Source organism: Podarcis filfolensis (assembly GCF_964270895.1).
Source record: "Podarcis filfolensis genome assembly, chromosome: 14".
NCBI lineage: Eukaryota > Metazoa > Chordata > Lepidosauria > Squamata > Lacertidae > Podarcis > Podarcis filfolensis.
Window position 1 is genome coordinate 23,463,923 of NC_139616.1, and position 25,118 is coordinate 23,489,040.

Sequence of the window (25,118 nt, forward strand, 5' to 3'; positions counted from 1 at the left end):
CTGAAGGCGGCCCTTTGTCAACCAATTAGGGTGGCCAACCAGCTGCAGCAGAGGTTGAGTGGCCCAGCCATGCTCAACTCTCAGTAAAAGCCTTTATCTCCTTCAAGCAGGAGAGAGGAGATGAGTGAGGAGGGGCTGCTTCCAGCTCTCAGATCAGGTGCATTAATGAGAGTTCGTTCGGGGGGGGGAGGGGGAGGGTTTGATGACACAGACCCGTGCAATATCCTGGAGAACCACTGCTGGTCAATGTAGACACAGAACTGAACTAGCTGGACCAATGACCTGATTCAGTATTTTAGACAGCTCCTGACGCTCCAGGGAGAAGGTTCTCTTGTTGAGGAAAGAGCACACAGGACTGACTCCTGGAATTTATACCAGGCTTGGCCAATCAGGCAGCTTCATGCTGCCTGTCAGTCACAGGAGAAGATGCCGCTATTCCCTTCTACAGCTGAAGGGGCTGCTTCTAAGATGACCGGCTTATTGAGTCTTCATCCTGGTTCGTAGGGAGATTAGATGACATTGGCTGTTCAGTGAGCACACATTCTGATCTGCTTGTGGAGAGGTTAGACAACTTTGCATCAAAGCAAGGGTCACCCCGCACTTTTCCAATGCATTGTCCCATTGCTTTTCGGAGCATTCCCTTGTCACTCTCCAATAAGCAAAAAGTGTGTGTGTGTGTGTGTGTGTGTGTGTGTGTGTGTGTGTGTGTGTGTTTAAAGTGGATTTGTTGTGTTAGGTTGATGCAAGTGCTTCAATTCACTTTAAAAGCACGAACCTAAAGTTCTAGTCTGCGTTTGAATCTGTCCTGCAAAATAGTGACAGTCTGGGAGGTTGGGGAAAAGTATGGCTTTTGCATTTGTTCTTTTTCCTCTCTCTCTCTCTCTAATACACACACGTCTTATTGAAAGTTTATGTATGACACCTGGCTTTGGAAATTTGGCCTTATATGGAGTCGTGTATGTGAAACAACACATCAAGCTGTTTTCCCCAGAACTTAAAACTACATAAAACCTTTAGGAAAACATCTCCCCCTACCGGCCTCGAACAGTTTCTTCTCTCTCTTTCCCCTGCCTAAAACTTCTCAAAATCTCTCCATGTTTTAAAGGTTTCTGCCTTGTTTCCTTTCCCCCACAGTGACGTCTCAGTGCAAAATCATGAAGTGCAATTCTGAGTTCTTGGCGGCCACGTCGGGGCCCCACCACGTGGGGGCAGAGGACACCCCCGAGTTCTGCACGGCCCTCCGAGCCTACGCTCACTGCACTCACCGCACCGCCCGCACCTGCCGCGGAGACCTGGCTTACCACTCCGCCGTCCACGGCATCGACGACCTGATGGCCCAGCACAACTGCTCCAAAGACGGCCCCACTTCCCAGCCGCGGGTCCGCCCTCTGCCCCGAGGCGACAGCCAGGAGCGCTCAGACAGCCCGGAAATCTGCCATTATGAGAAGAGCTTCCACAAACACTCTCCTCCTCCCAACTATACGCACTGTGGGCTGTTTGGAGACCCCCACCTGAGGACTTTTTCTGACAGTTTCCAGACTTGCATAGTCCAAGGGGCATGGCCGCTCATAAACAACAACTACCTGAATGTGCAGGTCACCAACACACCTGTCTTACCCGGTTCCACGGCGACAGCTACTAGCAAGGTAAAGGCATGACCTATTCAGTGCCTGTTATTTCAAGATGACGATGCCTCACAGCAGCTTTGCTGAGAATTCCCACTTCTGTGTCTCACATAGCTGAATAAAGTAGGCACATCTCTAGGTCCACATTCATGCCGTATGTTTGAAATTTCCCCAGGTGCCAGGTGCATTTTGCAATTGGCATGGGTCCAGAAGAGCTTATTTCTTGCATTGATATCCCACCTTTTTCTCCAAGGAGTACATGGTTTACCCCCTCCCCAATTAATACCTACAACAGCCCTATGAGGTAGGTTAAAAGGCTGTGACTGACCCAAGGTCACCCAGTGAGTGGGGGTTTGAACCCTGATCTCCCAGGTCCTAGTCAGACACTCTAACCACTACACCACACTGGCTTCCTAGAGTATTTCTGCTATGCGGCAGCTCTATAAATCAAGTAGGTAAAAAAATACAGGGAAAGCAAAATGACACTTAGAGAAGGATCCAAAATATTTCCCTTGAATTTGATTTATTCTAGATTGTTGTATTCAATGTTTTAATATATTGTAAACCACTTGGAGATTATTTTTTTCAAACATAAAGCAGATTAGAAATGAAATGAATAATAATAGTAATTTTTTTAAATTCCACAGGGGAAAAAATGCTTCCATTGTTCAACCTAGATTTAAGGTGCCATTTGGCGATTAGGTTATGTATCTGAGTTTCTAACGCTGGTCACACCATGTATTTAAAGCACTGGGATATCACGTTATCCCTGCAAGGGATTCTGGGAGCTGTAGTTTGTTAAGGGTGCTGAGAGCTGTTCTCTCCCCTCCCCTGCCGAGCTACAATTCCTAGAGTGGATTAACAATCAATCCCCTTTCCCTAGGGAGTTCTGGGACTACAGGTCCCATCATCCCCAGCCATTGGCCATGCTGGCTGGGACTGGGGGGCAAGTTAGCCACCCCTCCACTGAAGGGACAGAAGTGTATGAGTGGCTATGGTTGGATCAATGAGCTCTTACCAATCTCAGTAACTCTCCCTTTTCATACCATCTCTCTCCCCACCCTCCAACCTTTCTTCCCTATTTAGCTCACCATAATTTTCAAGAGCTTCCAAGAATGCGTGGAGCAGAAAGTCTACCAGGCCGAAACGGATGAACTCCCAGCGGCCTTTGCCGATGGCTCCAAGAACGGTGGCGACAAGCATGGCGCCAACAGCCTGAAGATCACTGAGAAGGTGTCCGGCCAACACATTGAGATCCAGGCCAAGTATATTGGCACTACCATTGTGGTGAGGCAGGTGGGCCGCTACCTCACCTTTGCTGTGAGGATGCCCGAAGAGGTGGTGAAAGCGGTTGAAGATGGAGACAACCAGGGCCTCTACCTCTGTCTCTGGGGTTGCCCGCTTAACCAGCAGATAGACTTCCAGGCCTTCCATTCGACCGCGCAGACCACAGAGAACCGGGCTCGCCAGAAAGGGGCCAGCTCTCCGTCTCCGCCAGAGCATTTCACCTATGAGACAGCCACAGCAAAGTGCCGGGAGAAGCTTCCGGTGGAGGACTTATACTTCCAGTCCTGTGTCTTCGACCTCTTGACGACGGGCGACGTCAACTTTACCCTTGCTGCTTACTATGCCTTTGAAGACGTCAAAATGCTGCACTCCAACAAAGACAATTTGCACCTCTACGAACGGACACGAGACTTGGAGACAGGCAATACGGCCCCCTTGGAGCCTCCCACACTTCTCCTTTTTCTGGGGGTGTTGGCATGCTTGAGCCAGTGGACAGCTGTTTTCCTATAGGCCGTCATCTGTGGCAGACCTCCTGAGTCGGGGAAAACAAGAGAACAATTGTACTGGGTAACTAAGAGGCTGAGCCAGCTGAGAGCGAACAGTTTTAGTGACTGCTTTTTCTCCAGGGGGGGAAACCCCCAGAAAAAGCAATTGATCGAATAGGTTTGAACCTTCTTTCCAAGTGAAGGCCTCCTTTTATGTTAAAGAGTTCTGAACTTGTGGTTGACCCCTGCTCTTGTTACCTTCCTCCTCTGATAGGAAAGGATAATGGGAGGCTTCTCACTGTCCCCCCACCCCGATCCCTCCATGTTTGCTGTACTACAAATGGTTGTGGTGATTGTGACATTGGCGTTTGTGTAAAAGTCAAAGTAGGCTGCTGCTTTTTTTTAGACAGGCAGTGGCAAGTTGCCAGTTCCAGAAATGAACTGCAGGATCATGACTGAACAGAGGTGAAAGAAAGAAAGAAAGAAAGAAAGAAAGAAAGAAAGAAAGATCCGTTCAAAGGGTTATGTGCGAGCAGAGCTTAGTCAGGCATGGGCGGCAGAAGAGTCGTGTTCTCTCCCCCACAGCTGGCTTCTAGTTCAATGCACCTGCTTTTCCCGGGGTGTGCCGAACGCTCTTGGCAAACTGGCTCTCGCGTGCTCACACCCTCACACATGTGAGACTTGCCATTGCACGTGCAAACAGCTGTGGGTGCACACCCAGTTTCTGTGATCTTGTTTGTGTGCAGCTGCTGGCAGCTGCCTTTGCACAGGTGGGTGGGGAAAAGGATGAGCATTAAGCCTTCGCCTCCTCTGGCCCCAGAAGGATGGTGTACAGGAGACCCAGTCTCTAAGAACGTGCTTCTTCCCACCTTCTCAGCATCCAGCAATGGGGGAACCTTAAGGGGATGATAGTCCCTTTTAACAGAAAGAACTGAATTCCAATAGGGAAGGCATTGTGGGACGATGCTGTGCTTTTTGACGTTGATCCAGCATTACCTTTGTAGAAGGCCTTCCCTACAGCTCAGATCTTTGTTTTTCTTCAAGGATTGCTGTCTATTTGCTAATTCCTCTTTCCTCCTATCCTCCTCTGGTGCTTTCAGAGGGGTAAAACAAGGCCAGTATTTTGGTGGCCCAAAGTGCCACTTCCTTTTTGGTACAACCAAGGCTACCGTGGTGTCCAAGAAATGGGCATCAAGAACTTGCTTCCTTTCAAAGTCCTTTGCTTAGGTGACCCAAAATCCTCCTTCGGGTTTTTGTGCTGTAGAGAAAAAAACACACCAAGCAATCGGGAGCCCGGGGGAGAACCTTCAGAGTTCCAAAAAGGCGTGCTTGTTTTCCCTACACTCCAGTTTGATTCCCAAGCCTATGTTTGAAGATTGCAGTTGCTCCCTGAAATCCTCCTTTATGCATGAGCCACAGGTGTGGTGATTAGATGATCCATAATTCCTGCTGAAGAGAAGCCCTCTGAGGAGGCTACCTGCTGGATCTCTGCATTCCTGCTCTGGGTTTGGAGAAATTCAGGAAGTAGATTCCTTAGAAAATGGGTAAAGTCTCACCGTTGATCACTTTAAACTAGTGCTGTGCTGATATCAGTCCTCCAGTTTGCTTTCTTTGTTTTCTTCCCCTGCTAAAGATGCTTCAGTTTTTATACCTCATTCTCAGGGTGCTTCAGTAGTCCGTGTGTGCAAGATTTGGGACTTATGGTTGCAAAGTGGCCAAGAGTAGTCTTTGTTTTATTTCCAGTAATATTCTCCAGCCTTTCTGCAGCCTCCCTGGCTGCCTGGGCATCCTGATCTGAAAAAAACCCAAGGGAGGAGTTTCCTTGTGATGTCTTCCCCTGGGCTTTGATTGACAATGCAGGCACCCAGGAAGGCTGCAGAGCACAGACCACTGGTGAGATGATTTGTGGAATGAAAGAAAGGTCACTCACAAGCACCCTTAACCACCTCCAAAGTAAGGGAAGCCCAACAAAAACCCCTGCACTCAACTCATGAGAATTTAATCAGAAGTATTTCTTCCCTGTGATAATTTTTGATTCCCCCCCCCCTTTCTCATTAATTGGTAGAAAAGGGTCAAATAAAATGCAGGAATGTTTTTTTTTCTGCACAGCACTATTCAAAATATTGACCTTTTCAGGTTTGAGAGCAAACCATACCTCTATTTTAATTTGGGTTTTTTGGGGGGCAGGGAAAGTAAGCCTCAGTATTTTGGAAAAGTCTTAAACAGTTTAGCATGCCTGTTCTCCTTTGTGTCTCATCACCTTGTCTTCCTGCATAGAAGTTTCCAAGCCAGGGAGTGTCTAGGAAAACTCTTACTGACCCTGGATAGAGATTCCAGGCAAATGGCATCTTCAGCTTGGATCCCCTGCCCCCTGACTCTCTTTGGCAGCTCACAGTGTGACATTTCAAGCCTCTTCCACTTTTCCCGTCCTCACTTAGGGCCACATTGTACATGTCAAATGCAATCTGTGCACCAGCCATGCCAGTTTTGTGGTGGAAGTTCCCAGATGTGTCCAACCAGCAGGTCAACCACGGAAGACAAGCTTGAGGTGCTCCTTGGACCATCCCAAAGCCCAGAAGATGCACACCCATAAAACACAGCCATCGACATTGTTCCACAGTGACTGCACACCTGTGTATTTCATTATTTGTACACGCAGTGACTTGCATATATGCAAAATGTCACATGTGGCAACCTTCGTGTGGGTGTTGTGCTGTTTCCTATACAGAAGCTCTTTCTCTGTGGGAAAGAGATGGAGCTCATAACCCCAAATTCTTTCATTTGTTTGCTACAGCATCTCCTCTGCCCCAAGGAGACCCCTGTAGTGGACCAGAGGACTAAGCTATCAAAGAGCAGCATCTTTGAGGAACCAGCTCACATGGAAGGTGCTACCCCCATAATACTTGGTGATCAATTGAAATTTGCCCAGCAGTCAAACTTCCACCCACCAGCATCTCTGCTGCCCACACTGAAAAAGCAGCAGAGGAACACAATTTAGTAGCCATTTGATATATAGGATTGTGTCTTCTAATATATAGAATGCCCTCACATTGGTGACTGTACAGGGGTGTAGTTTTCTTTTCCTTCCTGAACGGTTTAAAGAAAAATACATGTTGACTGTTTCATTCTATGGTTTGTTCACCAATGGCCCTTTCCTCCTCCTTTCATCATTGATCTTGAAATTGGGAGCTCTCAACTTGAGCTGTGAAGTGTGCAAACTCGGGAGTCATGTGGAAGGAACGAGGAGATTGGGAGATGCTAAGGCTGAAAAGTGGGACTTGGCCTTCATGTACTCTAGAAGCGCTCACTGTAGCCAGAGGGGCTACAAAGTATTGCCCCTCCAGATGTTGCTGGACTTCAAGTCCCATCAGCCTGCAAGCCGTTATGGTCAACTGTCAGGGCTGATGGAAGTTGGAGTCCCAACAATCTCTGGAGGGCCACAGCTTCTCTGTCCTTGGTGTGCAAGTTGAGCTCACCACCTTGGTGGTTCATTCTAATCCACCGGCAACTCGCAACAGTTAATGCTGCTTGTGTTGCAGAATTGTGGGTGCTACTCAGAGTAGACTCAATGAAATTCATAGACCCAAGTTGACCATGTCCATTAATTTCAACAGGCATACTCTGAGTAGGAGCAATATTGGAGACGAGGCTCATAAGCTTCATTTCACCATATTTAGTTCAAAATTGTCTTCCTTGGAAAAATGGAGGCCACGTTCACACCATACATTTAAAGCACTGTGATGACCATGTTAAAACAGTTGTGGCTTCCCCCAAAGAATCCCAGAAGCCATATTTTGTTAAGGGTTCTCAGAGTTGTTAGGAGACCTCAACACACATTCCCTCACAGAGCTACAATTCCCAGAGTTCCCTGGGAAGAGGGATTGATTGGTTTAACAATCTGAGAATGGTAGCTCTGGTAGGGAGTTAGGGTGTCTCCTCATACCTCTCAACAGACCACAGCTCCCCAAATTCTTGGGGTTAAGCCATGACTGACCAAAGTGGTACCATAGTGCTTTAAATGTATATGGCCTTTGTAAGGTCTTCAAATTAGGTAGCGATGGCCCTTCTTCATTGCCATTGCAGTTCCTCCTCCTCTCCAGTTGACCTCACAGTCCAAAAAGTTCAACAAGGTTTTCCAACTATAGGACTATCTCTAATGTTAAAAAATATTTTTTTAAGCACTTTATTTTGGTTTACATTATAGGGCTCATTCTGGCTTGCAGGTGAAGTGAAGCCGATAAAAACCCAATGGATTTTTTAAAAAACAAAAACACAAGGGTGGGGGGGGAGACACAATTCCAGCCTCACTGACCCTTTTCCTTCCCAGCTTCTTCTGTGTTTGTGTGTAGAATTTTGTCTGTAAATACTGTAAATTATTTATTGATGAAAAGTGCAAGTAAAACATTTTCTTCCCAACCATATGGACAGTGAATTCCTTTCTTGTGATGCAGTTTTTTGTAGGAGTGAGAAAAGTCGCAAACCATGTGCCTTCCTTTCCTTTTCATTAACTGCTTAGCCTAACTTCCCCCAACCCAGTGGTCTTTGGATGTTTTGTGCTACTGCTCCCATCAGCCCCAGGCAGTGTGAGGTCTCTTAAAGAACTGAAATGTCTTCCCAATCTGTCCTAACCCTAGAGATGCTCACATGTGTACAGTTTGGGTATCTGTGTACTTACTAGCTGGTCTGTGCAGATCAACAAACATACACTTTTTCCCACAAGCGTGTATATGTAGAGGCAGCTTGTACCTGTGTTCTGTGTGAATCAGCTTACTGAAACTTCCAGCTAAATTATTAAGGAACTAACATTGATTCCTCCCCGCCACCCCTTCGTACGAAACAAAACCACCCCATAGCTCTTCCTTTTGAGTGAGTTTTTAGAGTTGCGGCCGTCAAATTTCTAGAACTTTTGCCAAGTATGTTTCAGCTGAAGTGTGATCTAGGAACTGTAAAAATACAAGGGCCCCTGTTGGCTCAAGCCAGCAGCCCCTTCAGTCCATCGTCGTCTTACAGTGATCAGCCCCAGATGCCTCTGGGAATCCCTGAAGGAAGACATGAACACAACAGTGCTCTGCCCACTTACAATTCCTGGCAACTGGTTTGCAGAGGCCTGCCACCTCCGATAAACATCCACAAACTTCAGAATTCCAGAAAACTTAACGGGCTTTACTTATGTATGTTCTGGGTTTCTAGAGAAATGTGTCCATTGTATACCTTTGGAGATCTATCACAAGAATAAGACGACCAAACTTCTAGATAGAGCATTTATGGAACTAAAAGGGTGCGATCCACACTAATAATAACTACGCAGGGGTTTAATACCTCCCACAGACCCAACAGGTTTCAGATGAACTTTCCCTCCTTGAATACCCCCCTTCTCTTCCAGTTCTGGGCCTCCGTGCGAAACCAGACTGCTCGCCCTTGCCAAGACTCTTGGAATAAATGGCTGAGTCAGTGTTTCCATTATAAAATCTGTCTCTATGGGGAACACGTCTCAGCTGTGAAATTTCACTCCTGGTTCCAGTGCTTACAGGTGTGGAAAATCCTTTGTTAGGCTCTCTCCTCCTGTCCTCTCGCCATGAATGACCTGCTGCATGAAAATGCTTTTATTTCTGCTCTTACTCAACTCTGAGGAATCCCAGGGTGTAAGGCAGAGCCCCAGCGGAGGAAGCTTCACGGAAGACGGGAAGCAGCCAGGCAAGTTAAGCACCTGTGAGAGTTGAGCAACAGGGCAAGGCCAGTAAATCCCTTTTGGTCTCAACAAAGCCAGGTTTCCAAGAAAACAAGCCCAACCAACAACCAAACAAAACTGTTTCTGAAGGCAGAAAGCCAGTTAGTTGCGGGTGGACTTCCCCCATCTGTTGCGCTATGTACAACTGCCCAAGGGACAGAAGTCAGAGGTGTGTGTTCTGTAAAATGCACTGGCCTGGAGAGGCTAAGTAAGGCAGAAGATTAAAGACCAGGGCTGCCAGGATGTACTCAAGGCATCCTACTCCGCTGAGCGCTGCTCCACTGTCGCTTAAGGAGGAGTCCTGTTGGAGCAGGCCAAAGACCCATCTTGTCCAACATCCTGTCACTAAACCTTAAAGTCTCTGTTACAAAAAGTGATGTGGAAAGACAGCTCTAGCCAGAAAAAGCCAACTCCTAAGGCATGCCCTTCCCCTCCAAGCTGCTAATGTCTGCCCCTTTCTAAACCTACATATACTTGTCAATGCAGGGTGACATTTCATGTTATTTGAAGAAATGATAGATGCATAAAAGCATAGAATCACAGAATTGTAGAGTTGGAAATGACCTCAAAGGTCATCGAGTCCAACCCCTTGCAAAGAAGGAATCACAGCTCAAGGATCCCTGACAGAAGGCTATCCAACCTCTGCTTGAAAACCTCCAGCGAGTCCACTACCTTCCAGTTTAATGGAAGCCTGGTAGCCAATGCCCACAAATACGGAAACTAAAACTCAAGATTCTAAAATATTGCCATGAGTATACATACAACATGCCATCATGTTATAGCTGTTGTCTTCTACGTCAATGAATTCATTTATCGCATTTTTGGCTGACCCCATGAAGTCATCCGAGCGGTTTTTCAGTCTGAGGGCCGCAATTCTCTAGCCTCAATCCAGGCAGGCAAAAAGTTGTGTGAGAATTCAAGCACACAGGCCAGCCAGGCAAAAAAAAAAAAAAAAAAAAAAAAAAAAAAAAAATTAAACCAGGAAAGTGCAAAGCAAGGTGAATTTATGTGTGTGTGTGTGTGCATGCGCGCGCGCGCGCGTGCTTCAGAGAATCCTGAGGGCCATATATAGACTTGGAGGCCAAACTTGGGGCCTAAAGTTACCCATTCAGACGAGGTTCTCCATCCTGATCTATTGAATTGCAGTGTATTTATGTACAGGCCTCTTCAGCACCTGGGAACTGAGCCAGTTTGCTCAGGTACTAGCCAGGAGACAACACCCATGCAAGGTCATTTGTCAAGCAAGCTTTATACAGATGCAGTGCTTGAAACACAGATGGTGAGTTGGTGCAGGATCTGATGAAAAGGTCAGATTCAAGAATATTCTGCAGCTTGGAGCTTGAGCATCTGACAAACGATTTAAGGAGCATTTTTTAAGATTCTGGAAGGCAGGATACCCTTCGCTCATCATCCCGCTGTTACATGTGTACATAAAATGAGGTTTTCAATGAAGTGGTGAGCCTCATTTTGGAAAACGTGTGCCTACATGGTGGGTTCATCCAGAAAAATGTCCTGCATTTTCTGCACAGGAAGTAGCAGGGAAGACCAAGATTTATATCCTGCCTTTCATCCAAGGAACTCGAGGAAACAGAGCATTCTCCCCCTCGCCAAGTGCTTCATGGGTGAGAGAAAGTATGTGTGTGAGAACATGTGCCTGCACATGCAGGACTGCATGTGAGAGTGTGTTTGGACATGTCTGCTGTAGCCTGGAATCAGTCCAGATAAGCCAAACCTCAAAACCATCCAACAAATCGACACAAGGAACTCATTGCACGGTGGTAGCAAACAGAAAACAAGCAGTCAGTCCGATTTCTGAAAATGTCCATGTCACATTTTAATATACAAGAATCCAAAGTACAGCCTACAATGTAGGAAAATTTTTTTAATACATACTCTATAAACAAACATATTTACATCAGAAATCACTAGGACAGTGGCAATTCTTTTTGTCACAAATATAAATTAATTATCAATAACTGGTTGCGGCTGTTGTTGTTTTTCTTTTAGCCGGTGGGGTAATGTTCTGTTTCTCCCTCCCCCTCAGAAATCCACAGCTTAGTCCTTCCAGCCTGTAGATATTGGAGAAAATGGGTGGGGGACAATACTGCCATACAGATGTTGGGAATGGACCCCAGAAATAATATTCCTCCCCCATTCCCAAATCCATCAAGAATTCATCCAAACTGAGATCCAAACCCAGCGCTACTTCCTCAATCCTGGCACACAGCAGACAATACAGATTCTAACATGTGCAGTTAATGTTCTTTCCTGGGAAAACGAGAAATGAGAATCAACCTACAGTGGGGGAGTGCATTTCCCCCCCAAGCCCTGGTGTTTCAGTAACAGGACCTGAACATCTCCAACTGCAGGTGCCTGAGACTATATGCAAGTCTCGGGCACCTACAGTTGGAGATGTTAAAGTCCTGCAAGGCTTGGGCACCTGTGGGTTTGCTCCTGTTGAATGGTGGAGGTTTGGCATAGGGGTGAGGGAGGAATGGGGAGGAGCAAGTCCTGAGATGAATGGTGCAGCCTTTCAGTAACAGGACCTGAACATCTCCAACTGTAGGCGCCAGAGACTTGCATATATATGTGTGTGTGTGTGTGTGTGTGTGTGTGTGTGTGGTGTGTGTGTGTGCAAGACTTGCATATAATCTATATATATGTGCAAGACTTGCATATATATATATATGTGCAAGTCTTGGGCACCTACAGTTGGAGATGTTCAGGTCCTGTTACTGAAAGGCTGCGCCAGCCACCTCAGGACTTGTTCCCCCCCACCCATCCCTCACACCTATGCCAAACCTCCACCGTTCAAGAGGGGCAAACCCATACAGGCCAGCACCTCCGTTCCCATTCTCCATCCCATATAACGACTTGGATCTCCATAGCGAGGCCATACGGGTCTCTTTCCTCCGTCTGTGCCTCAGGCAGCCATCGATTCAAGTTCCATGAAATGTCCATGGGAGACCAGTTAGGCCTCGAGACACAGAAAACAAAACAAAAACCCAGGGTGCGCCTGGCCTTTTCCCCGCAACAGGTCACTCGACTGAAGGGAAGTCAACTCCCCAAACATTTGGCCAGCAGGATTATGTGAGGAGAGATTGGGGCAGAAATCCAGGCAACCCCCCCACAATTGGTCCAGCTCTTATGATCCTTCTGCAAATGTAGGACCCAACAGCAGCAGGTTCAGAGTCTCTGGTTACGAACCACAGCAGCTGCCATTTTACCTCAGGCCAAATTACCTCAGATGAGGTTCTCGCCTGATCTCCCAACCATGAAATCTAAGTTTTCCGGCTGCTCCAGTTATAATCTGGATTGTTCTTTTGTTCTAATGACCTGTCTAGGGGTGACCGGTGATCTAGAGGGGACTTGGTGTCGTGTGGGGATTTCTGTGAGGGTGGGGAGCGAGGGTCCGAGACTTGGGAGTGAGGAGGGGGGAGAAGCTGTTTGTAATCCGGTGATTTGTCCAGGTGGAAAGGCCGGTAATGGTCTGAGGGACCCTGGCCATGGTAGCCCATGGAAGGCCTATGGTCAGGCATCCTCCTGAAGTCCTGCTGGTGGTAATTCTGAGACCGGAACTCGTCTGATCTCCGTCTCTTCGAATCATGGTGATGCCTAGGCAGAAGCAAAAACAGAGAGCAGTCAGCTCAGAAGTGGGGACTGAGGAAACATCCCATTCCCAGATGGCCGGGGCTGGTGGGAGCCATAGGCCATCAGGGCACCAGGTTGGTTTCTCAACATGGTTTGTTTGGAGAGAAGCAAATCACAGGCCCATGTCTGCATGCAATGACCCACCTGCAGACCATAGTGACCTGGGGCAGTTTGTATGGGAGAAAGCAGTCCCCTAGTCCCCAACTAGCTCTTCCCTCGCCTCTTTTTGGGAAGTGCAGGGCTCCATGTCTACCGAAACAAGACTATGTCCAACCCATTCAAATAATCAAGAAAACATTTAGAGTTCCAGCCAGTCTTAAGGGAAAGTTGCCTTCCCCCGATCTCTGTTGGCCTCACTCTGTAATGGCGTTCTGACTGGCTCCCCCCACCCCAAGTTCCTCAAGACACAGTAATTGACAGGAGGAAGCTGAGAGCAGGAGATCATCCTATTGCTGGTCTACATGCGGCACTGCTTCCAGTCCACTGCAAGTCGTCTTCTGCCCAGAACCATGTCATTTGTCTGACTGTGGTGAAATCACACGACTAACATAATTAATTATGCAAATGCATTCCATCGTCATGACGTTATTCCACCCTGCTCGTTTCAATGCAAAGGAAATGCAGTGCATAAAGGGGGGGGGGTAATCTAATGTTTGTCTTTAGCGACCGGGGTGGGGGTGTTGTTCCACCAAGTGAGCGCATGTGCTTTTTGCAGACGGACAAGGAAAACGATGTTACCTTGTATGTTTCTCTATTGCACTGGCTGACAGGAAATTAAGAGCCAAGCTTGTGGCTCAAATCTGTCTTTTTTCTCTGTTTTGGCTTACAGCTAAACAAAACTGTTCCTACTACTACTAATCAACTGCGTATGGTTTGTGAACTGAAAACAAAAACAACAGTGAATACAGATTGCATTTACTGGATTGATTTCAGTCCTGAACGTGGGATGAATAAGCCAACATTGGCCATCTCCACTCCCGCTTCTCCCATTTTTGTTGGAATACTTTGACGTCGCTGCTCGATGCTGGGGCCTGGCTAGAAATTAAGTTGTCACCTCATTCAACAAAGCCAGGCCTCCACCTAGTGGCGAGTCCTGGGGGCGAGGAGGACATGAAACAGCTCAGGGCAGAGCTGGAGAGGCCTGGTTGCTGAGTGCAGGGAATCGGCTACCCGACCAAGTTCTGCTGCTGGTGGCTCACCTGTCGTAATAGTCCCTGTGGCCCCGGTGATCTCGGTCACTGTTGTACTGCTCATATGGCCGCTTGCGGCTTGGGTTGTTCAGCCGGTAGTTGCGAGGTTCACCACGAGGCTCACCACGTGGCCGGCGGTCTCCGTAGTGGTGCTCTTTGTACCAATGAGGTTCATACTGATGATGCCGTTCTCCACCCCACACTTGGTTGCTGTTGCCGCCGTAGCTGAATTTGCGGTCTCTCTGCCAGTCACCTCGCTCTGCACAAACGGAAGGGAGGGGAAGGCTCAACTCGGTTTCACGAAACGCCCTTGAATGGGCAGGACAGGATCCCTAGGGGTCCCTGGAAGCTGATGCGCGCTGCGGGGGTTCTCCATGATCATATCAGTCCTGGGCATTGTCACAATGGACTGTACAAAGCCTGCCTGTCCCTCCGTACAAACCCTTAAGCCAAAATGTATCATAGGCTTTTATACTTTGTGAAGCACTTATAAGCCTTGTTTTGCACTGAGCGGTATAAGGTTACAGGTAAAGGACCCCTGGACAGTGAAGTCCAGTCAAAGGCAACTATGGGGTTGTGGCGCTCATCTCACTTTCAGGCCGAGGGAGCTGGCATTTGTCCACAGACACCTTTCCAGGTCACGTGGCCAGCATGGCTAAACTGCATCTGGTGCAACGGAACACCATGACGGAAATCAGAGCACACGGAAATGCTGTTTACTTTCTCACTGCAGCGGTACCTATTTATCTACTTGCTCTGGCATGCTTTTGAACTGCTCGGTTGGCAGGAGCTGGGACAGAGCAACGGGAGCTCACCCCATTACACAGATTAGAACTGCCGACCTTCTGATCGGCAAGCCCAAGAGGCTCAGTGGTTTATACCACAGCGCCACCCGCTCCCTTAAGCGGTATACAGCTAAATAAACACAATTTCTGAAATGCCATTTTTTTACAATAAAAGATTCCTGAAGGCATCTTGAGGCAAAAAAATTTAAAAGGACAATGGTAAGTTCAGAGCCTCCTGCCCCTACCAGCATTCTTGCCATGGTATTTTGCACTAGTTGCAATTTCCAGACTGCCTTCAAGGGCTGACCCACATAGAGTGCATTATAGTAGTCCAGCCTGGAGGTTGATGGATCCTCCCTGTTAACTGGCCATACTGGCTGGGGCTGACAGGACTTGAGCAACATCTGGAAGAAGCCAGGTTGGGGAGCAATGACCATCCACTCAATCTGGAGGGAGGGAGAAGTTCTACCTAGAGGAATAAAGAGAGGAGGCTCTTTGTGGGCTCCTGCTTGGTCTCTGACCTGCACTGCTGAAATGCCTCTTGTTTGGGTTGTTGTAGTTCTCCCTCTGGTGCCCGTGCATTTGGGAAGGATGCGATGTCGGAGGCTGGTGGAGCTTCTGAGCATGAGGTCCATGAGATATCTGAGACATCACGGAATCTCGGCCGGACCCGGATGCCTCCGACCGAAACGGTTTCTTGCCTCCCAGGGCCTCCTCCCTTTTCCTCTGTTCCTGCTGAGGGTGACGAGGGAAGGGGGGCAGTTAATTCACAATAAAAGGCTCCTGGCACTGACTGAGTCACCTGAGGACAGCGCGAATGGGCCCTTCCCACACAAATCTTCTTGTGAGAACACAGGAAGAGCCTCAACTGGATCAGGCCAGGGGCCCTTCTAGCACAGCATCCAGTTCTCACAGCAGCCAACCAGAGGCCTCAACAGGAAGCCTCAAAGCTGGACTTCAGTGCAAGAGTAGATCTCCCCTCCTGTGAGCCCCAGAGACTAGTATTGAGGCATAAGGCCTGACTGCGGAGGCAGAGCATAGCCATCGTTGCTAGTAGCCATTGATAACCCACACATTTGCCCAATCCGTCCAAGCTGGTGGCTAATCTGCCTCCTGTGGGAGTGAGTTCCACAGTTTAACTATGCTGCTGAATGAGGAAGTCCTTTCTTCTGTTTGTCCTGAAACTCCCAACATTCAGCTTCAATGGAGCTCTAGTATTACGAGAAAAGGTGAAAAACATTCCTCTGCTCACTGTCCCTCCACACCAGAGGATCCCAACCTTTTTTTAGTACGGTGAGCTGCTGGTCCAAATTTACTCAGAATGGCGACCCATTGATTCGACTGTCACGTGAATTTTGAACTTTGCATCTTCGGCATCCATCAATCTGGTGCATTTTAACTGCTGGTTTGCCTATTTTTGCCATTACTTGAGGCCTCCAAGCAAAAAGTTTACTTAACGTCCCTATCAATCTGGACTTCATTGAAATTGTTATAGTACTTAACAAAGTTATTCAGAGTTTTTATTCATGGGCAGGTAAGCACGCCATCTGTGTTCGCTGATGAATCCTACACGGCCTGGTGACTCACTTGTGGACCCACTGCTCTAAACCACGCATAGCTTTATATACCTCGTATCCAGCATATCTCCCCTTATTTATCAAAGCAAACAAACAACCTCCCCAAAACTGCAACTTTTCCTTGCAGGACCATTGCTCCAGCCCTCTTCTGGCTCTATAGTCTCCTTACTGAGCCTTCTGACTCCCAGCTAGCCCATGCAAAAGATGCAGAGAGTGTCTGGAAGCAAAAGAGAATACTGTACATCTGCAGACCAAATCAAGAAAGCTTTGCCCAGGCTCCTTCTGGTTTCTAAGGGTGCATCACAGAATCACAGAACTACAGAGGTGGAAAGGACCTCAAGGGCACCGCCTATTTTCTACAGCAGCCTTCACCAACCTGGTGCCCCCTCCAGATGTTTTAGACCACAACTCCCATCAGCCCCAGCATCACAGAGGTAGCTGTCCAGAGTTGTACTTCAAAACGTCTTGAAAACACCAGCTTGGCAAAGCCTGTTCTACAGGACAAATCTCCTTTGCTTATTTTTTTAAATTAGATTTGTATCCTGCCTTTCAGTGACAAGAGCCTAGCGTGCTCTCTCTCTCTCTCTCTCTCTCTCTCTCTCTCTCTCTCTCTCACCCACCCACCCCCCACTCCTCTCTGCTTTTCAGACTCACCTCCTCATCCTGCGACCGCTTCTTGTGAGCCATCTTGTACAACTTGTGCAACTTTCTCGCGTCAAATTCTGTGAACTTGGACACAAATATCCACAGGTTCCTGGAAGGAGGCGAATGGATTTCATTTTTTTCATTTCCCCCCCTTTAGCGAACTGACAGAACAGCAATTTGCTTACCCCTTTCCTCTATCAGTCTAGCCCGGATGAGACCCCATCCCTTGATTCCACCTGAATGCAGTCTATCTGGAGATCACCCAGCTGAGACTGAAGAGGTACACTCTGCATATGCTCAGGAGGCATCTCTTCTCTTTGGGATTACTTTCTACATTCAAGGCCTGAGCCATGCAGAACGTCAAATCAAATATAACCCAAGAAATCCAGCCTGCCGTGCTGTGTGTGGCAGTAATGTTATAGTTTTTATTCTTATAAAACTAAATCTAAATTCTTCCCGCCCCCAATCATTTTTATTAAACCTCCAAAAATATTCCAGAACGTTAAACATTTTTAAACCTATTTCTTCTTGATTTCCTACCCTGCCCTTACCCTGATGTTTGTTTTTTTAACCCAATTTTATTAGCTGTTTTACAACACATGCTTTTACTGTCTAAACTCTGGTATCATTAACTCTTTCATTAAAAAAAACCCCTAAATCTAAATTCTAAGCCAAAGCAACCGTTATTTTGCAACATATTTTGCAATGTAAAAGCTCAGTGGGAGAGCATCTGTTTTGCATGCAGACGGTCCCAGATTCAATGCCCAGCATCTCTACGTAGGGACACGATGCCCCCTGCCTGAAACCCTGGAGAGCTGCTGCCAATCAGAGAAGATGATGCCGAGCTAGATGGACCAATGGTCTTACTCGGTATAAGGCAACTTCCTATATTTTGCACTCCCTATATTACATTTCTGCCAGGGTAGCTTACAGCACAGGGTGCGTTGTATATCTTGTCCTTGCTGTTAAGTTGCTTGGAGGCCTTCAGGTGACGAGCAACTAATAAATCTAATAAATGAAATGAACAGGAAGCTTCTTTATAAAAGAAGCAGACCACTGATCCTTCTACCTGAATATGGTCTACACTGACCGGCAGCAGCTCTCCAGGGCTTTAGAGAGGCAGCCTTTCCAAGCCCTACCAGGAATAGCTGGGGATTGTACCTGGGGATTTCTGCACACAAATTGGATGCTCTTTCCCCCAAAGGTATAGGGACCGAAGAAACTACCTCATACCAGGTCAGATCTATGGTCCACCAAGGTCCATACGGACCGGCAGATCTCCAAGGGATCAAACCTGAGACCTTCTGCATGAGGAGCAGGGGTTCCTTGAAGACCCGCTGCCAGTCAGGGTAGACAATACACAGCTAGGTGGACCAAGCCAGCTTCCTTAAACCACACCTCAGTAGCTAACCAGTGTGAGAGCGCAGTGGAAGGCCTGACAGGCAGGAAGGCAGGCGGGTAGGTGGAGCTAGTTACCTTCTCCAGAGCTTGATGAGCTCCTGGTCTGAGTAGGCTTTCAGGCACTCTGAGATGCGGTCTCCGATCTTCAGCAGGCAGCTGCGCGTGTGCTCCAGCTGCTCCTGCACCGTCAGTCCCTTGTCTGGCTTGTCCAGCTGCTTCAAAGCCTTTTTGACAGGCCTCATCCGCTCTTTGCACTGGGAGGGGAGCAGCAGAGAGAGCAAAGCTACACATTATTGAGGATTATTTACCGCCTTCCTACAGGGGGCGGCCCCAGCCATCTTTTGAAAATTGTGAATTCGGGATTATTTGTGCTCATGCCACCACATATGGGACAGAACTTCCAGCATTCATTCTGCCTTTTCAACATTTTCCACAGCTGGTGCTCTCCGGAGGTTTTGAACTACAGCTCCCATCAGCCCTGACCAATGCATGCTGGGAGTTGTAGTCCAAACCACCCGCCATAAACCCAACCTGCTCATACCACTGCCTACTGTGCCCTGCTTAAGGGTTTCTTGAAATACAAAGCCCTATATAAAATGCTTCTAAATGAATGAATGAAAAGGTACATGCTGCTGACTTGAATAAAGTAGCTGCAAAAATTCTGAAGCCCAAAGATGCAAGAGATCAACTAGTCTAAACCACACGGGGCTGGAATGACGAACGGGACCCCTTCCTCTCTGACCCCATGAGGAAATACTTACTATGCTGAATGTTTCCTGGTCCAAGTCATCCTCTTCCTCTTCTCCAATGGGGATGGGCTCACTCCCAGCTGTAATGTGGACGGGGCCCTGAGATCTCTTCCCTTTGCCTGCAGATTTGGCATCGCTGCCTTTGGCCTGTAAAAAGACAAAACGAGGCATGGCAAACATAAAAACAAAACACGGAATTTGCAGCAATTTCGCACAGGAGAGAGATGAGGCCAGGCTGAAGCCACAGAAGGCAGTTCCTGATACAGTTCTGCGTGAGAAATTATTACTCAGTATCTCACCCAGGGTTGCTAAACTGATTCCTATGTGACTTTTCCTCGTGCGGCAAGACAATCTCCGTTACCTTTTCTCTTTTGCCCTTTGTCTTCCTCCTCTCTTTCTCCTCTTCCTTTTCTTTCTTGCTTGCCGTCTGTTTTATCTTGTTTTCTTTGTCCTCTTTCTTCTTCTGCTTCTTTCTCACAGGGCTGCCATCTAAGCCATCCTCCTGTAGGAAAGGGGGAAAGCAGGAAGGGGAGGGGGGAAAAAAATCAAACCTATTTCATTTATTTCAGGGCTGAGGGATTGCAGGTTAGGTGGTGGTGGTGAATTTCGTCCCCTGCGCCTCTGTATCAGGCCCTAGTGACTCTATCCAGGCCCCTCCTCTATCCTACCTTCTCTTCCTCACCAGCCCTTAAGTGCTTTTACCTAGCTGGAATGAATCCTTGAACTGTGATAACACCTCTGCCTATGGATGATGGAAGTTGTAGTCCAAAACATCTGAAGGGCCCATTTATAGTCTATACAAGCCATAATCTGAACAGAACAGCAATGGCATGGATCATCCACATGAGGCTAATGTTCACAGCTATTATGGGTTTGTTTGTTTGTTGTTTTTTAAAAAACCTGGTTTTCAAAGCTATCTTTGTGGGGAGCGGAGAAAGACTACAGAAGCTGAACAGGGGAAAGGGCTCTGCTGACTGTGCCTGAGGTGAGGCATCTGGGAAACAAAATCTTAGCCACCAGCTCCTGGTGGAATTTTTTTTTTTGGGGGGGGGGGAGGGATAAATTTTAAAAGGAATACAAAAATATCAAATACTTGTTTTTTCAAAGCCAAAAAGCTTATCTAAATAAAAACACAGACCAGAAAAGGAGAGAGAGAGAGAGAGAGAAGAAGAAGAAGAAGAAAAAGAAGAAGAGCAGTAGTAGTAGTAGTAGTAGTAGTAGTAGTAGTAGTAGTAGTAGTTTGGATTTGATATCCCGCTTTATCACTGCCCGAAGGAGTCTCAAAGCGGCTAACATTCTCCTTTCCCTTCCTCCCCAACAACAAACACCCTGTGAGGTGAGTGGGGCTGAGAGACTTCAGAGAAGTGTGACTAGCCCAAGGTCACCCAGCAGCTGCATGTGGAGGAGCGGAGACGTGAACCCGGTTCCGCAGATTACGAATCTACCGCTCTTAACCACTACACCACACTGACTCCCTACACACTACACCACATGACTCCCTACACACTACACCACAGAGAGGAAAAAAAGAAAATGGGGGGGGGGGACGGACAAAAAGGAGAATTTCCAATTCTTCATCTGCCAGCTGTATATATTATTCAACACAATAGAATCTGCACATCAGATATTACACAGGTGGGCATGTGGAATCACAGGAGACCTGCCAAACTGGGCTTACCTTGACCTCTCCTTCTTCTGAGGGGTTGTCTGAGTGTCGAGGAGAGGAGACCTCATTCCCATGCTCATCTCTCCCTTTGAGAGACTTGTTTTCCTTCTTTGTGCGGGGCTTCCTCTTTTTCGCCTTGGTCTAAGGTGAGAGGAGAAGAAGTCAGTAAAGAGCAGGAGAACTGCAACTTCCCAAGGAAAGCTTCCCTCCCAGATGACACACAGACCGAGATGCAGAGCCTCGTAGCGCACGGCGCATTCTGCTAACATGGTGCCCCCTCTTCGTGAGTTCTGGACCGGCTACGACTCACATCAGCCCTAGGCGGCATGATGCTGATGTTAACAGAAGCACAGTTGTGCTGGCTGGGGCTGATGACCTGTGGTCCAAACTGGAAGGCACCAGGCTTGGCATATGATGCTTTAAAAGACCTGAGGGTCCTATTCAGCCCTCACTCTGGTTTGAGAGATTTTGCAAAGCCCCATCCATATGTTTCCAAAGCATGCATTTGCCTCCACAGAGACTAGAAAGCTGACCTGTGCACTACTGAAGTGCCAAGTCAGATGTGTGAAATGCACAAGGCCTGGTCTAGTGACTCTGCCTTTTCTGCTGCGATTCATCCATGGTGGAACTGACCTCTTCCACCTCTTTCGTTCCGTCCTTTTTCTCCATGTCTTTCTTGAGTAGTTTCAGCAAGTAGTCGACTCGTGCCTGGAGCTGCTTCCCCTGAGGCTTCTTGTCTGTCTCAACAGGAAGGATCTTGGGGGGGGGGGAGGAGAGAAATGTTTTTAAGGACATGGGCATCAACGAAAGCAAAGGTCTGACAGCAAGAGCCCCCCCCCCATATACTTTCCAATTATAAGATACAGAAAGCTACAACTAAGAAAATGGGAAAGTGGACTAAGAATTCAAAGTGGGGGGAATTGGACACCCATCAGTAATCCAAACACTAGAGCAGTGTTTTCTGCTCTAGGAGGCAGCATTCTTTAAGAGTATAAATAAATGGCTAGGTCTGCACAGAAGCTCACGCCATGTCAGGATCAAAGCAATCAGAAACCCTCCCTCCGCTTCCTATTTCCTCATTTCTTTTTCTTCTGCCCAGATTTCCATGAGCTTTGCGGGGTGTAGTCAACAGCAAAATACATTGCCAGTTGAACCACAGAATTTATACCCAGTTTCCCTGAGCACAACAGACTTCCAGACATGTTGTTTTACACCATTATTGTTATTACTTGTTTTGATTTAAGCCTGGTTGCTCAGTGGAGGGTTGGAATTGTCTTTGGAGGAAGCCAAACACTTGTCTGCAGACACACACGCACTGCCTGCGTTCACACATGACAGTGTGCCATGGTTTGTTGTAGCTATGGCTCGTTCAACAAACCATGTTCACAGACCTGAAAACAAGGCGCATCTTGTTTCTCCAAAGCTTTCATTTTCCAGCTAGCTTTGCCTCCACAGCTTAGTGAGCGTCTAGGGTGGAGTGGCCTAACAAACCATGGTTAAGCAAGGCTATGGTTTCAAACATAACACTAAACCATAGCCATAACATGTCACAGTTTGTAAGCCAACAGCAAATTGTGGCTTCACGTTGTGATTTGGCTGGGAGGAAACAAACCTCAGTTAGTCTGTTGGCTGAGTTTGCACAGCCAAACAAACCACTCTTTGGCTAAACTAACCGTGGCTTAGTGCTATACATGCAAACCAGGCCTCCCTCTGCGGTTTCTTGTACCTTGTTGGTCAATTTCAGCTCTGGGTCTGATTTGATGAGCTCCCAGTTCCCGTAGCCATGTTCATATACTCCCACCAACAAGTGAGAGTCATCTTCCACACTCCAATCCACATCAAAATGGGCAGCTTTCACACGGCAAGTCAGGCAGAACCTGCAATTTAATGGGAGAGCAGAAAAACAGGTAAGAGGTTTTGTTGTTTGGCTCAAGATGGTATATATGGTTTTCCTCCTTCCCCATTTTATCTTCACAACAACCCTGTGAGGTAAGCCAGGCTAAGGGTGGCTGGCCTATGGTCACCCATGGCTGAGTAGGGATTTGAACACAGGCCTGCCAGGTCTAAGTCCAACACTATAACCACTGAATGACACTGTCTCTCTTCACTTTTTACATCAGAGTTATTTTTCTATGCCTCTAAAGGTCTGCAACAGAAGGGGGACAGGGAGAGAGAGACAAGGCACAAATTTGTGTCTTTCTCACTTAAACTTTCCAGTGTTTTAGGCTTCTTCACCCATTACACTGAGGTGGAAGCTTCCTCTACACATGTACAAGTGTTGGTGTGTGAAAAGAGTGTACACTTGTTGAGCACAGCTCCACTATGGTGTGTACACAGCTAGATACATTGAGTGTTACATACAAATAACCACGAGTCCACAGCACAACTGTTTGTGCACCCCAACTAGATATGTCCAGAGATGGTACACTGGTTTGAATGTAACATACGATGAACACCCCTTCTGAGAAGCAGGACTCCATTCTGGACCCGCTGAGGGCTCCCTCGTGAATATTCTCTTCTGCCTATCTCATTCAAGAAAGGAAAGTAAGCTGGGAGTCTGAAGATGAAGGAGTGAGCCTGAAGCTCAATGAGTCCCATTAATTTACAGGTTAACCAAAGCTGCAATCTGGAAAGCAGCTGAAAGTCAGGCCACTGTTGCCCCTGCTCTACGCCAACTCTCGCCTCCTTGCGCTCTTCTTCCCTGCGTACCCAGGAACCTTCAGACTCACCTTGCCCTCTCCTCCGGGTCCGTTGGGATGGTCTTGTGCAGCATTGCAAACTCCTCTTCGTGCTGAATGATGGCTTTCACGTTCACCTGGACGCCAGAAATCTTAATGGTGGGGCCTCTTCTCTTCCCTGGTCCTTTGTCTGGAAAAAAAGAGCCACAGATGCTTCAGCTACAAGCAACGGGGGCGGGGGGGGGGGTGAGTTGCTTATCTGAAAAGCATGAGGATCCAAGTGCTTTAACCAATCCTTTTTTCCTGGATGCAAGACTCTTCTCCACTTACTTTCTGCAGGGTTCTCTTTCAGGTGTTCTTCGTACTCCTGCATGGCCGAAACGCAGCTGTTGTGAAGAAGCTCCCCGAGGCGTTTCAAGTCGGCCACCGATTTGTCTACCAGCTCTGCATCTCGGGCAATGCACTCCAGCCTGGAAGAGGGAGAAGAGGACAATGAAGTGAATGGAAACGCAGCTCCCTCGTGGCAGCAGACTGTTCATAACCCAGTGCCACACTGGAAATCATCAGAAGTTCCTCTGCCAGAGGCATCGTTTATCAGTGTATGGGATGTGATTTTATCTGAACATCCGGTCAGACATATACGTGTAGTCTGGGGCAGAGCCAAATCAGACAGTTTTGATGCAGACAGGTCTCCACTTTTTTTTTTAATTACATAAATAGGGAGAGCCAAAGCTGTACTCCTCCTATGACTCACTCCTGGGCTATGTAGACACATCTTAAGAAACTGGCTATATTTAATTGTATCTCTTTAATTTGACTTATATACTGAATATGCTCCGTGTATCATTCTGTTATGGTTTGTATCATGTGTTAGTCTGTACCACATGTCTGTTGATAAATCAATAAAAATGAAATAATGAAATGAAATGCCACATCCTACAGCCTTCACCCAAAGAATCCTGGGAGTTGTAGTTTGTTAAGGGTGCGGAGGGTTGTGAGGAGACCCCCATTCTCATCACAGTGTGACAATTCCCAGAGTGGTCTGAAGAATCAATCCTTCTTCCCAGGGACCTTTGGGAATTACCCTCCTTAGTGTGGTATGTCTGCCTCCATTATTATCAACTCTCAGGCAGAATTGGAAAACATTCCAGTCTACCCAGAAATTTGGTGGCCCACAAATGTTGTGGCAACCTCAAGATCATTGGATGGAAGAATATTTTTAAATTGCAATTGCTGTTGTTTATAATTTATAAAAAATATTTATATAATGCTAAATCGTAAAAATAAAATCAAGGTGGCTTATAAAAAATAAAAAAGAATGTTTCTAATTGTTTTAACATGTTTTTAAAATTGTTTTTTAGAATATTTTTATCTGTTTTGTAATGTTTTTGTTTTTAAAATGTATTGTTTGCTGCCCTGGGCTTCTCGGGTAGGAAAGCCATGATGAGAAATCCAATAAAATAAAAAATAATAACAGTACCCTCAGTGTAATCCCTGGCACCCCCAACTAAATAGATCAGCACTTACCGTTCCAGGGCAACGCCAAACTTTTTGTAGGCCTTGATAAACCTGCGGGATTCAAACAAAAAAATGGGGCAACAGCTGTCAAAAGAGTTCCAGCAAGTGCATTCCTACTTGAATAAACTTGTTC

General features: G+C 47.1%; 2 protein-coding genes across 10 annotated transcripts in view; one reads left to right on the forward strand and one right to left on the reverse strand.

The window, feature by feature from the left end:
• The window catches only part of RGMA (repulsive guidance molecule BMP co-receptor a), a 35,849-nt gene extending 28,036 nt beyond the window's left edge, over positions 1 to 7,813 (forward strand). Inside the window, exons 3-4 of the mRNA XM_083586812.1 lie at positions 1,135 to 1,646; positions 2,712 to 7,813. Coding sequence (XP_083442938.1) covers positions 1,135 to 1,646; positions 2,712 to 3,422 — 1,223 coding nt within the window. The 3' untranslated portion in view covers positions 3,423 to 7,813. The remainder of the gene's footprint in view (positions 1 to 1,134; positions 1,647 to 2,711) is intronic.
• Positions 7,814 to 10,934: 3,121 nt separating this feature from the next.
• The window catches only part of CHD2 (chromodomain helicase DNA binding protein 2), a 65,380-nt gene continuing 51,196 nt past the window's right edge, over positions 10,935 to 25,118 (reverse strand). For 8 of the 9 annotated variants that reach the window (XM_083586137.1, XM_083586136.1, XM_083586138.1 and 5 more), the window contains 13 exons: positions 24,995 to 25,036; positions 23,798 to 23,937; positions 23,519 to 23,657; positions 22,516 to 22,666; positions 21,423 to 21,545; positions 20,802 to 20,930; positions 19,485 to 19,625; positions 19,136 to 19,270; positions 18,450 to 18,628; positions 16,983 to 17,082; positions 15,273 to 15,486; positions 13,976 to 14,225; positions 10,935 to 12,740 (listed from right to left, as the gene is read on the reverse strand). In XM_083586137.1, the coding sequence (XP_083442263.1) occupies positions 12,407 to 12,740; positions 13,976 to 14,225; positions 15,273 to 15,486; positions 16,983 to 17,082; positions 18,450 to 18,628; positions 19,136 to 19,270; positions 19,485 to 19,625; positions 20,802 to 20,930; positions 21,423 to 21,545; positions 22,516 to 22,666; positions 23,519 to 23,657; positions 23,798 to 23,937; positions 24,995 to 25,036 (2,077 nt within the window). In that variant the 3' untranslated portion in view covers positions 10,935 to 12,406. Of the gene's footprint in view, positions 12,741 to 13,975; positions 14,226 to 15,272; positions 15,487 to 15,525; positions 16,918 to 16,959; positions 17,083 to 18,449; positions 18,629 to 19,135; positions 19,271 to 19,484; positions 19,626 to 20,801; positions 20,931 to 21,422; positions 21,546 to 22,515; positions 22,667 to 23,518; positions 23,658 to 23,797; positions 23,938 to 24,994; positions 25,037 to 25,118 lie in introns of those variants that run through there. The other variant, XM_083586144.1, reaches the window with a different exon arrangement.